We start from the raw sequence: 12,176 nt of genomic DNA, 5'->3' as shown, positions 1-12,176 counted from the left end.
CCACCTGGAGTGACAGGAGAGTCACCCTGGTGTGAGGAGGAGGTGGCACCCAAGGCAGCCCTTGCCACTGGCCCATAAGGCCTAGAGGAGTAAAAGTATTTTGTGGATTCAGATCTTAAAACCCATGCCAGAGCATTAGATATGAAAATTAAAGAGTTTCATGGCAGCAAATAGGAATCTCTTCTAACTTCTGAAGGAGAAAATGTTTAGAAAGATTTTTTGTGAATACCACTACCCCAAAAGGAAAGTATGCACATGCTATATGCAGTTTTTTAATTCTGTTTGTCAAAATAGAAAAAGCTTAGAAAAGAACATGATGACATGGCCCATTTCTCATGCATGCTGAGATTTCCTAATAGTAAGATCTGATTTTCATTTTGGGTTCTGAAAGCATGTAAAACTCAATATTAAAAAAGCCTCACAACAATCTTCTGAAGCAAGTTTACTCTGTTTTACAGGTAAGGAAGTCAAGGCACAAAGAAATGAAATTATTTTCCATTAAATTATAACAGAGTGAGTCAGTGGCAAAGTCAGGAAAAAAATTCCATCTGCAGTCATGGTTTAACTCTTCCTGCTAAGAAAATTCAACTTATCCCTAATATGCTCTTTCCCACCACCTGTCTTAAGATCACGAAAAGTGGCCAATTTGCACCGTTAGAAAAAACAGCACTTGTTGCAAAGCCAATGATTTTTTTTCCATGTAAGCACAAAAATGCTATGTAAAGGGCTAATTATACTGCTGTGCTGGTAAACATTTTTTACTTATTGCTGGTTAGACCTGTACCTAAATACTGACTGGGACAGAAGAGACTGAGCTGGCCCTGGACTCCCTTGTCTTGGTGTTGGGCATGGATATCGTACAGCAGGATACGCCCACAGTGGCCTCAGGCAGCTCGTCCTCCTCCGTCCATTCATTGAGATCCGGGTTATAGCACTGAATGCACTTCTTATACTTTTTCTCTATTTCATTCCAGCCACCCACTAAGTAAATTTTCCCATTAAGGGTGGAGGCACCAGCTGTACTAACTCCTGTCTGAAGTGGTGCCACATAACTCCATTGCCCCGTGTAAGGGCTGTAACACTCCACAGGGAGAACGTCGACCCTTTCGGCTCTTCCCCCCAGCTGAGACCCCCCCATGACATAGACCCTTTCCAGAAGGGACACTGCACAGTGCCAGCCCCTTGGGGTGCTGAGGCTGGCCTTATCCTGCCAGCTATCTTTGCTGGGGTCATACATGCACACTGAGCGAGAGTAAGCGTTGTTAATGTAACCTCCCGTGACTAGGATCTGACCATCCACCACTGCGCTGGCGTGGCAGCACCTGGGCACCTCCATGGACGCCTTCATCTGCCACTGGTTCGTTGCAGGCACATAGCATTCCACTGAGGAGAGGCTCCCCTCCGAGTTGCGACCACCCACTGCATAAAGGAGCCCACTGAACACATTCAGGCTGAAGTGGGTGCGCCGCTGACTCATATTTGCCAGGTGAATCCAGGTGTTGAAACGAGGATCGTATCTGAAAGAATTAAAAGAGAGGGTTACTGTCTCACTGCTCTGCTACATTCTACAGTCCTGTCTCTGTCCCACTCCTGCTGCAGCTGCAGAGTTGTTAAAGTTTTAATTAGTTATTTAGCCCATTAGAAGTCTGTGGAATGAAACTGGTATTCTTGATTAAATTTCCAAATAAATTTAGTTTATGATTTGAGAAAAATGTGTTAGTATCATTAAAAACTGGTATTATCTTAGTGAAGTAAACCTGACTCTTCTGTAATTTGATTTTGTAGAATAATCTCATTAGAATATTGGAAAGAGATCCTTTCGACATACAATAGAAATTTTTGAAGTTTTTTTGCAATTTACACCTACATCACAGATGTCAAAATTTACTCAAAGCGTTTTAAAAAATGTTCAGTGGTGATTTATACTTGCATCTTTTTAGTACTTTCTAACAGTATGTATTCTTTCCCTGCCACTGAAATGGAGTAAGAATTATGTGTAAAGAACATCTTTGTTTTCTAACACCATTCTTCTCTGAAATTACATTATCTGTCCTTGACATTTAAATGAGCAATTTTGAAATAGGAAATAGCAAATTAAGACACTCGAAAGAGTTGAGTGAGGTACATTAGCAGGCCCATCCATTTCTCCTGTTGCATTCTGAGGGGACCAGAGAATCACGCGAGAAGAAGACTATGTGAAACTAAATACTAATTGTTAGCTGTCATTAACATTGTCATCTGCAGCTCTGAAAGCAAGTCCACAGACATACTGATGTGAATTGACATGCCTGCGGTTAACGGCAGAACAGAGACCAGAAGCCATTCAGCTGTGGACCATGAGGATTCCCCCACCTCCTCCCCACAACCCACATTTGCATCCAGCACACAGCTCCTTCTGACAATGTAAGGCAGAGCTTACCCCAACAGCATAATCTCCTTTACATGATACATTTTTTTGACTAAGTAGATTACACAATAAAAATGATCTAGAGAAATGCTCAACAGAGGGATCTAGACCAGCTGGACCAATGGGCAAGAGATTGACTAGAGGTGCCAGGAGAGGTTTGGATGGGATATTAGGAAAAAATTCTTCACAGAAAGGGTTGTCAGGTATTGGAACAGGCTGCCCAGGGAAGTGGTGGAGTCACCATCCCTGGATGCATTTAAAAGATGTGTAGATGTGGTGCATAGGGACATGGTTTAGCGGTGGACTTGGCACTGTTAGATTTGTGGTTGAACTCAATGATCTTAAAGGTCTTTTACAACCTAAATGCTTCTATGATTCTTTTTTCATTAACTTTGTGGGTTGGTTGATGTCTTCAGAAGTTATCTGAATGTTCCTTCTGGGAGCAGAAAAGGAAGCATTGGTAGGACTGTGGCTGTCTATTGCCATTGATTGTCCATAGTCTGTTCATAGATAAAAAGCTCAGTTGTCTCACCTCCAACATTGTCAGCTTTTAGGTTGAAAAACCTAGTACCACTATTGCATGTTGGACTATGCACTCTTCTGATCCTGCTGTCACCAGTGGAGTCCTTGGATGACTATAGATAGGAATTTTAATATTTCAGAAGTGAGGTATTATTTGGAGTACACTGTAGACAAGAAATATAGCCTTCAAGAGACAGTGATATTTTTTCTAAAATATCCATAAATAAGAAAGGTAAAGGATATGAAATGCAGTATAAAAGCTGTTGAAAATATGGTGGATGGTGCACAGAAAGTCAAGATTATAATATTTAAAAGGTGTTTTTCAGAACTTTCTGTGAGGCATCAGAAGCTCTTGAAATTTAAGGAACCACCTTGTCTGATTCAGTGCATTTTAATGATACTTTAGAAGATCCCAGAACTTCCTGTTGACGTTCCTATATATTTCCTCACTTGGAGTAAGTTTTCCCTGTCTTCTTCACTTCACCATGTGTAACCACAATGAAGTTTTTGCATAACTTCAATTGCATATTTCTGTTCATTCAAACTTCAATACAGACGAGCATCCATGCCTCCCCAGCCCTGTCCCTTTTCTATTTAACTGAGCAGTTCACGCTGCACATCACAAACCAGCTTGGTCTATCTATCTGCATTGTGTGGAGCCAGTCTCTCCATCCCCTTTAAGGAAATACCCAATTACCTGCAGAAATTGCTGACTGCATGCTTGGCTTGGTTCCTGGCATCATTCTGGTCTTCCCCACCAGCCACATAAAGAAATCCATCCATCACCGTCACACACTGATTAAAACTTTTAGCAGGCATTTCACTCAGCTTCTTCCATCCGTTTTCAGGATCTCTGTATAAGATGTCCCTGCTAAGAGACTTTTCTGTTAGAGCAGGGCGTCCCCCAACAGTAACTAAGACTCTGAAACCTCCACGGATCCTTGTTCTTCTGGACTGCAGTGTATTCTGGTGGTAGGGAAGCAAATGGTAGTTCATGGCATCCACTAACAGCTTGTGGCAGTCCGCGTCTTGCATCATTCTTGGCACAGTTTGAACATAATTGACAAGGTCTTGGGCTGAGATGGTACCAAAACGGATGTTACCTAAGAGGTCAGCAGCAAATTTAACTCTTTTTTGGTCAAATTCCAGCCATTTTATTGCAATCTGGAATGCAACAATTTCAGAAGGCAACTGCAAGTCATCATCTGCAAGAAGTTCATTAATCTGATCAAAAGTAAGTTTTAAGAACTGATCAGTTTCTGAAAATTCAATGAAGTTGTCTCTAATAAATTTGTGTGCTGCTTCCTTGGTTGTTTTTAGTCCATATGTTTCTGCAATATTGGCAACATACATACAATTCTCAACATTGATTTCTTGGATTAGGAAATCAGAGCACATCTTTACAAGGGTGTGAATCTGTAGATAAGTTGCTGTGGAAATAATGCTACCAATCGTATAAAGTGAAAGAGTAAGTTTCCCAGTGTAAGCATAGGTGATAACAGTAGCTAGACCCAATGGGGATATATCATTGAGGTCTACTCTTTGAGTGGCTGGATCTTTCTTCAAGATGTTGTGAAAGTACTCACTGCTTGAAGCCATCACCACCTTATGAACGTGGAAGGACTTGGTTTTGGTACTGATAGTCAAGTCACAAAGAAAATTTTCTTGTCTCATTCTGCTTAGACCTTCCAAGAGATTTGGACTATATAATGGGTCAGAAACTTCAGATGAAATGCAGCTGAAACCATTTCCTCCATCTAAGAGTCCATTCAAGCCATTTAGTTTACCGAAGGGGCTGTCTTCCACAATTATAGTCATTTCGTTGATATCTGCTTTGTTCTTCTTCACATTCTTCTTCTTAGGGGCCATGACTGCAATGAAATATTACAGCCAAGAGCTTGCTAAAAATAAAATCAAAAATGTTTAGAGCTACACTGCAGTTATGAAATTTAATAGCTATGTGATTATGCAACAAATCTAACCTTTGTTAATACATAGAAATGCCACAAAAACAAAATGCACAGCATAATCTCTCTTCCTAAGAACAATGATACTGCCCTACATTGTAATGTGGCTGCTTATTCATAACAATGGATACTCAACTTGTGAAGATCACATCTATAAGTAACTAAGTTTTTAAAAATAACAAGGTCTTAAAAGTAACATTCACTTGTTATCACCACATTTAAAGAGTTAAATTCTCTAGATGAGTTTGCCAGAGTGTAAAATTTTGTAAATATATATTCACATTAGCCAGGCTCTAGATCTGAATTAATTTGTCTGAAGCATAGGAAAGATATGGGCCTCCAACACTGTTCATCCTTATTCTGGGGCTAGTACAGACTTACAGGTGAGTTCAGAATTTCAGCAGGAAATATTATGAGCAGGAGAAATTATTAAAGAAAAAAAGCAAGATAAGACATAGAGACAAAGTGATTTTTAGTATGATGTCATGTTGATTTTAGGTTTAAGATCTCCAAATTGCTTCTAGGTTTTTGTAGCTTTTGACTTTCTAGTCTGATGATATTCTGTTTCCCTGGTCAGACTCACAAATACCCTCTATTCATAGCACAATTTGCTTGCTTTTCAATATCAGTAATTTCAATTAACAATCTTACTTTTAGGACTTTGAGGCGATTCAAGGAGAAGAGGTCTAACTTTTATTTGAATAAAAGAGTCCTGCAAACTGCAGCAGGAAGTGCTGTTTTAAACAGGTTCTTTATGTGTGAAGGTTAATAATTACTCCCACAGATTTATGTTAGAACAGATATTTGAATTAGACATGTCAACTCTAGGCAAGTTGCATCTTTCACTGAATTGAAGAGGCAAGATTTTTTCAAACGCAATGTGAGATGCCCCCTAGGTAATTTTCAAAGGAGCTATTTCAAACAAATATGTGTATATGCAAATATACTTAAAGGAAAGCACTGATCTTCAATAACACAGTTAAACCAGAATTGCTGAGATTAGCAAATAGATTCAAAATTAGCATTTATCTCCAGTATACCCATTGATTTTTAAACAATTTATACCAGCGAATTTTCTTATGATCCTTGCACTTATAAAAACCAGAACCTGAAGAAATACTACTTAATGATAAAACAAATGTCTGGATTATTTTAGATCAACTTGATAAAAAATCTCCAGTAATATTTCAATCTGAAATCTCAGCACATCAATTTTTCCTTAAGCACACAGCACATAAGAGAATGGTAATTTAATTATAGAAAGGAATGGTTGCTGCCTGTGAGCACCAGGACTTTTCTTGCTGCTGCTGTGGGGTGCTGACTGTGTGCAGAGCAGGCGAGGGAGAAGGCCATGTGTGCCCAAAGTGTCAGCCCGTGCTGACGTGAGCTGCGATCCCCGAAATGTCGGTGTGCCAGCGTGGGGTCAGCTGCCACCCAGCTCCCCCCGCTCCGGCTGCATTCCAGGAGCTGCATCTGTTGAGACCTATCAGAGTCACCTCCCAGAATAGCAACCTCCCAGCCACTTGCCATTTTAAGACAGGTTCAATCGAAGGTATAGCTGGTGTTTTAGTATATTTGGTTGTCTAACATAACTTTTGTTGAAAAAAAGATATGATATTTTAAGTGTCGTGCATATTTGTTGGCATGGAATAAAAGCAAAACAAGACTTTTGGATGTCTTTGTGTGTTATCTGCATAGTTATAGCTTTGCATATTAATAGCCACAACTTTATAGCTGGCAAGGGCATATTCTTTTGGTAGTTATATTTGTAGTTCTAAATATTTTTAGGGACCCATAACTTAAAAATTTTAATACTTGCAGCACTTACTGTTTCTTGCCTCACTGTGTCATTGCAGACCTTATTTAAATACGTGACATTTTACGCTCTCTGTTCAAAAATGTCCACTCTCCAAAGCTTTTTTTCCTGAAAAACTTTTTTCCATCAGCAGAAGCATCACCAGCTAGTTTAGCACATAAGCATATGAGTGACATGACATGCAAAACCAGTGAAACAAATAAAACTATCCTATAATAAATCCCAGTTACTAAATTTTGAAAACCCTGGATAATTTGGTTTTCTGTAGCCATTTGCTTTCACCTAATTTATTTCAGGTTAAAAACAATTCATGCAGAAGGACACTTGGGGTCCCAAACCCATGCATTCAAACAACCAACCTTCCCCCCTCCTTTAAAATGTTACTTCTAACCACTAAAACTGAGGAGTTAAAAACCCCTTACCCTCCTCAGAAAAGTGCTGTCCCAGAGCTGTTCAAGAAGCTGTCAGCAAAAATGCCTCTTCTTTGGAAATGAGAAAGCAAAAGGAGAGAAAATGTGGTAAAAAAAGGAGAAGAGAAAGAGCAGAGGCTACTTTGTAAGTCCCAGTTTGTGGTTCCCAGTGTGACACTTTGCTGTCACAGCGAGCGAGAGATGGGAGCCTGTGCTAGCGTGCTCTTTAAAATGACCCCTCCTCTCCGTGCCTCGCTCCTGCCTCTGCCCAGCACCGGCAGCTCAGCTCCCCCGGGCTGCCTGGCCCCCGAGACCGGGCACAAGCCTAGACCCTGCCAATGAGCAGGTGCAAGGGAGGAAAAGGGGATCAAGTGAAGATGGTAGATCTACAATAGGTAATAATTGTCCCACTTAAGTGTAGGGTGAACCATTGGGTTCTCCAGGTCAAAGTTTGGTGTCTGGTCAAAAGCGAGTATGCTCACAGAAGGTGACAAGTTTAGACTGGGCATATGGAAGAAATGTTTAATGATGAAGTGCTGAGACACTGCAACAGGTTGCCCAGAGAAGCTGCGAATGCCCCATCTCTGGAAGTGTTCAAGGTCAGGTGGGATGGGTCTTTGAGCAACCTGATGTAGTGGAAGGTGTCACATGGAAGAGGGTTGGACCATTCTGTGATTATATTATTCTGTGATCTAAAATAACCAGCAGGAAATGCCATGGAAAAGCTGGCACTTCAGTTCCACTTTTTGGTGCTTAAGTCTGGGCAGAGGGAATGAGACCAGCTGATGGGGATTCACAGCCACGTCCTATTTCTTGGAGTTAGGTCACTGCTTCCGTAAAGACTTGCCTCGGCTTTCAAGGACACCGGCTCACATCCCCTGATACATTTGCAGAGAGATGTGAATTTTGATCTCCTGTCTCTCAGGAAGGCATCCTGACATGTGGGTTCTACCATAAACTGGAATAGTTTACCTCCATCTCTTGGCAGTCAACCTCAGGAAGAATGTAAAACCAAATCTTCACATTCCAGAAGAATTTCACCCCATGGAAGAGATAAAAGAGATGTTAGTGATTGCATGGGAAGGGAAAGATATCAGGGGAAGTGGAAATCAGAGAAAGGGAAGATTTTATCTTGGTTGTACTTTGTGTAATGCTTAATCTGGCAGGAATATTCCTATGCCTCAAATATACAAGTCAGTGTAACATCAATTTAATAAGTAGGATGACATGTATCATTAACACATCTCAATATATTTCAATTTACCAGTTCAGTCTAATTATGAAATTCTTCCACAGACAATTATCCTCAATTTTTTGAAGCTCTGCCTTAACAGCATGAGTTATAATGATTTTTATACAAAGAATACATTCTCTGCTGTGCTTCATGAGTTTTAAGAATTTGTAAAAATCAATTTTTGTAGATAGAACAGGCATATTTATAAAAGAAGACTCCTGAACATATACATACTAGAGAACCTGAGTTACTCAGTGGTCCTTTTTCTAACAGCTCATGCTCAGACTTTTATCAATTTTTATAATTTTAAGAGGTCCTACAGAAAAAAAAAAAAAAAAATATATATATATATATATATATGTATTTTAAATAACGGGGATACTTCTTTTCCAGAATGACTACACTCTCATGATCTATAGAAAAGAAAAATTATTCTAATTTTCATACCATATCTTTAAAATCTACTAGCACACTGTAAAATAAATTTAAGTCGTATTCAGTCTCTACAAATGTGCTTCCAGCATCCTTATATGATTCAGTATTGAAAAAGACACGCAAACAACAATGGGGAAATATCCCCACTGAAAATACAAACCTAATTTTTACTTTCTGGAAAACACTGAACATGCTTTGAGCTGTGCGCTACAGAGATAACCATCCTATGGACATGCCTCAACATCTCAATGTGTTAATGCTGATGTACTCAAACATCTACCTTAGTTCTGAAACTTCAGGTGTACATTAAGGCAGAAAACAAGAAACCTTAGTTACTTGGTCTTCAAGATCAGAGGACAATTGATAGCTTACTTGGCTATTATGGGGTATGCAAGCTGGTCTTGGAACTGGTCATTTGCATTTTCCATTAATGTGCACACAACGAAGTCTTTTAAGAAATAAGCAGTACCGGGATTAGCTGCAAATCATTATATACTTTTAAAAATCAAACCTTGATTTAATAGGTTTTTTACCTTTCAGATATTTTTAATATTATTTCTTTTATCTCTTGAAAATTACCTGGTGTCTTTCTGATTATTCCCTTTACACTAGCATAGAAATGAATGACTATAAAATATTTTTAAATTGAATTAAGTCCTTTCAATCAAGTTATGAATTATTTTTTCAGCTAAAAAGAGGGGGTAGAACATTTTTGGCAATGTCTTAAGCCTGTCAAGGTGTATCTTTTTAGGTATGAGTGAATCTTGGGGTGAAGCTATTTAATTTGCTCCATAATCAGCTAGACTGCATAAGTAACTAAAGACAATACTATCAATCCATGCAGCAGCAGCAGGTCATGTAGTAATATCTTAATATTTTTTGGGGAAAAAAGTGTAAACATTTCAAGAGATTTGTTCTTAGGCCAATGAACAAGAATAACTATCATTATTACTTCCTCCATGTGCATGATCCAGAATCTGCAATAGGGAAAGTTCTGCCATCGGCAAAGATAGGCCTTAAAGCAATTATAACCATCTCTTCTAGTCCATGCACAACCATTCTTGCATTCTTTCTGGAAAACGCAAAGTCTTTTCTTGGAAGTCAGCATACTTTGATTTTTTGGTGGAATGCAAGCGTCACAGGCATGGCCACATGGAGATCCATCTTGGTCAACTAAAGATGTAGATAAAATTCAGGCTCAGCTTTAGATCGTGACTGCTTTGTTTGCTCTGAACTTTTTGGGTAACCTCGGCCAAATACTATGCACCCCCAAAGCCCATATTTAGTTTACTGTAATAAAGTCATGAAAAATATTTTTCAATGCATTAATCTGAATGTATTGAGTAATCACATCGATAATGCCTTTAGGAAGGCTGAAGCTCCTTATGCAGGCTGGAGATGCTGTGAAAGCACAGTGAGTATCAGTGGGAACTGCAGTCTTTTCAATACAATGGAAGAGAAACATGCTTTCTTTTTAAGTTAATAAGTAAATATATAAACTCTTGGGATTTAGGATAAAATATACAGGCCTTGATTTCACAGAAGGTGATTTTGAGAAACTATGTTCAGCAAGACACCCAACCCCAGCTGGGCCACTCAGACCTGCTCCATGATGCAGACCTCCCCCAGTACTCCAGCACTCACTCCCAGTTCACTTCCTAGTTTTGCCCAGCCAAGCTACCCACATTGATCCAACCCCTGTAACTTTCACCTAGCTCCTTTCATTAGCTCTTTCTGGTTTCACCCTTTCCTCTGGAACTCACATAGCACTGGCAGTCAGGTATGGAGAGCACCCTGGGGATGACATCATAAAAGCATAAAATCAGAGTCATAGAATCATTTTGGTTGGAAGAGATACTCAAGGTCATCAAGTTGAATGGTTAACCTAACACTGGCACTAACCCATGTCCCTAAGAACCTCATCCATGCACCTTTTAAACACCTCCAGGGATGGTGACTCAACCACTTCCCCAGGCAGCCTGTTCCAATGCCTGTCAACCCTTTCTGTGAAGAAATTTTTCCTAATATCCAATATGAACTTTCCCTCATGCAACTTGAGGCCATTTTTTCTTGTCCTGTTGCCTGCTACTTGAGAGAAGAGACCAACACCCTCCATGCTGCAGCCTCCTTTCAGGTAGTTGCAGACAGTGATAAGGTCTCCCCTCAGCCTCCTTTTCTCCAGGCTAAACAGCCCCAGTTCCCTCAGCTGCGCCTCAACAAGACTTGTGCTCCAGACCCAGCTTCATTGCCCTTCTCTGGTCAGCAGTATTGAAGGACCAGGTAAACTTGGAATTCTTTCCTCTGCCGAAGTTATGACAGGCTACGTGAGAAATGCTTTAGTTAGATCTGAGCTGGAAACATTTTTCTCGTTCTAGGAAAGTTTTTTGGTATTTAAAATGTTTTCTTCTTCTTCACTGGCAAGAAATTGTGATCTTTCAGAATAATTGGGCAGAATTGCAGCAAGATTTTCCTCATCCTCATTTCAGAAAACCCAGTAACTTGATAATTAAGGCTTTCAAACAACATATGGAAAACCCAGGTTCAATGACATAATCTGTATAACAATCTAAGCCTCAACTTCCCTACTCAAAGATGACTTTAACCATAATGTTGGTGTGGGCTGAATCTCTTCCAAGATTTCTTCTGCATAAATTCCACTTTGTGTAAGTAATTCCATATCACTAGGGCTAGAAAAATAAAAGTAACTAGTTGCTGGAGAGCCAGTCTGCAACAGGCACCTAGATTGTTTTTTTTCCATATCCAACCTGAGTGCTCTGCCTACTGTATTGCTCTACAAGTTATTTTGGTTTCTCTACTGATAAATTTGCTATATGCTGTGCCAAGCTGTAATAAGATCTATTTTGCAAGAGTAGTAACACTAACGTGCAAATACCAGACTTCGGCCTACTTAAAATCCTCCTGTAGCTCAAACTGGATACACTCTTTTTAACACTTCCACCAAACACCGCTTTAAAGAGTGAAAGTTGTTCTATATATCTTTTTAAATTATATCTACATCAACTTCCAAGGAAATACTGCAAGTTTGTTTTTTTTTTTTTTAATGAGGGACTCACTCAGCTTGGAGTCTTTCAAGCAAGTGCTCAGCCTCAGCAAGTTCCATGGCAGAGATCCTGTTTCATCTATGCAGTTTGCACAGCACCAAAGACTCATTCCCTACGCTATATTTTTTGTGACCTTAAGTACACCATAAAGGAGCCATGCTGAAAGTTGCGGGGCCCAAAAGTGCTTTCTCTCACAAAAAAAAAAAAAAAAAAAGAAGAAAGCATTAGCCATCAGGCTGTAAATAAGGCAGGACAGAAAGGAAGACAGCTTCAACCAGAGAGCTGCCCTCACCTGCCGGCTAGGGCTGCAGGAAAAGTGCCTG

The 12,176-nt window shown here is 39.7% G+C and overlaps 1 protein-coding gene across 1 annotated transcript; it reads right to left on the bottom strand.

Annotated features, from left to right (window-relative positions):
- Positions 1-429: 429 nt before the first annotated feature.
- KLHL31 (kelch like family member 31) lies at positions 430-7,388 on the bottom strand. Its single transcript, XM_065833684.2, has 3 exons — positions 7,135-7,388; positions 3,627-4,830; positions 430-1,517 (listed from the first exon to the last, which is right to left on the bottom strand). The coding sequence occupies exons 2-3, from the start codon at positions 4,796-4,798 to the stop codon at positions 785-787; spliced, it is 1,905 nt and encodes a 634-aa protein (XP_065689756.1). The 5' UTR covers positions 4,799-4,830; positions 7,135-7,388; the 3' UTR covers positions 430-784.
- Positions 7,389-12,176: the final 4,788 nt, after the last annotated feature.

This window comes from Patagioenas fasciata, chromosome 3, assembly GCF_037038585.1.
Source record: "Patagioenas fasciata isolate bPatFas1 chromosome 3, bPatFas1.hap1, whole genome shotgun sequence".
Lineage (NCBI taxonomy): Eukaryota > Metazoa > Chordata > Aves > Columbiformes > Columbidae > Patagioenas > Patagioenas fasciata.
Note: the sequence above shows the minus strand (reverse complement) of the source record. Positions and strands in the feature narration are given on the sequence as shown.

Excerpts from the sequence above, each read along its gene's own strand:
- KLHL31 (XM_065833684.2), bottom strand. The coding sequence starts at position 4,798 with ATGGCCCCTAAGAAGAAGAATGTGAAGAAGAACAAAGCAGATATCAAC. Across the intron at positions 1,518-3,626 it reads GCAGTCAGCAATTTCTGCAG|ATACGATCCTCGTTTCAACA; the intron begins GTAATTGGGTAT and ends TAATTCTTTCAG.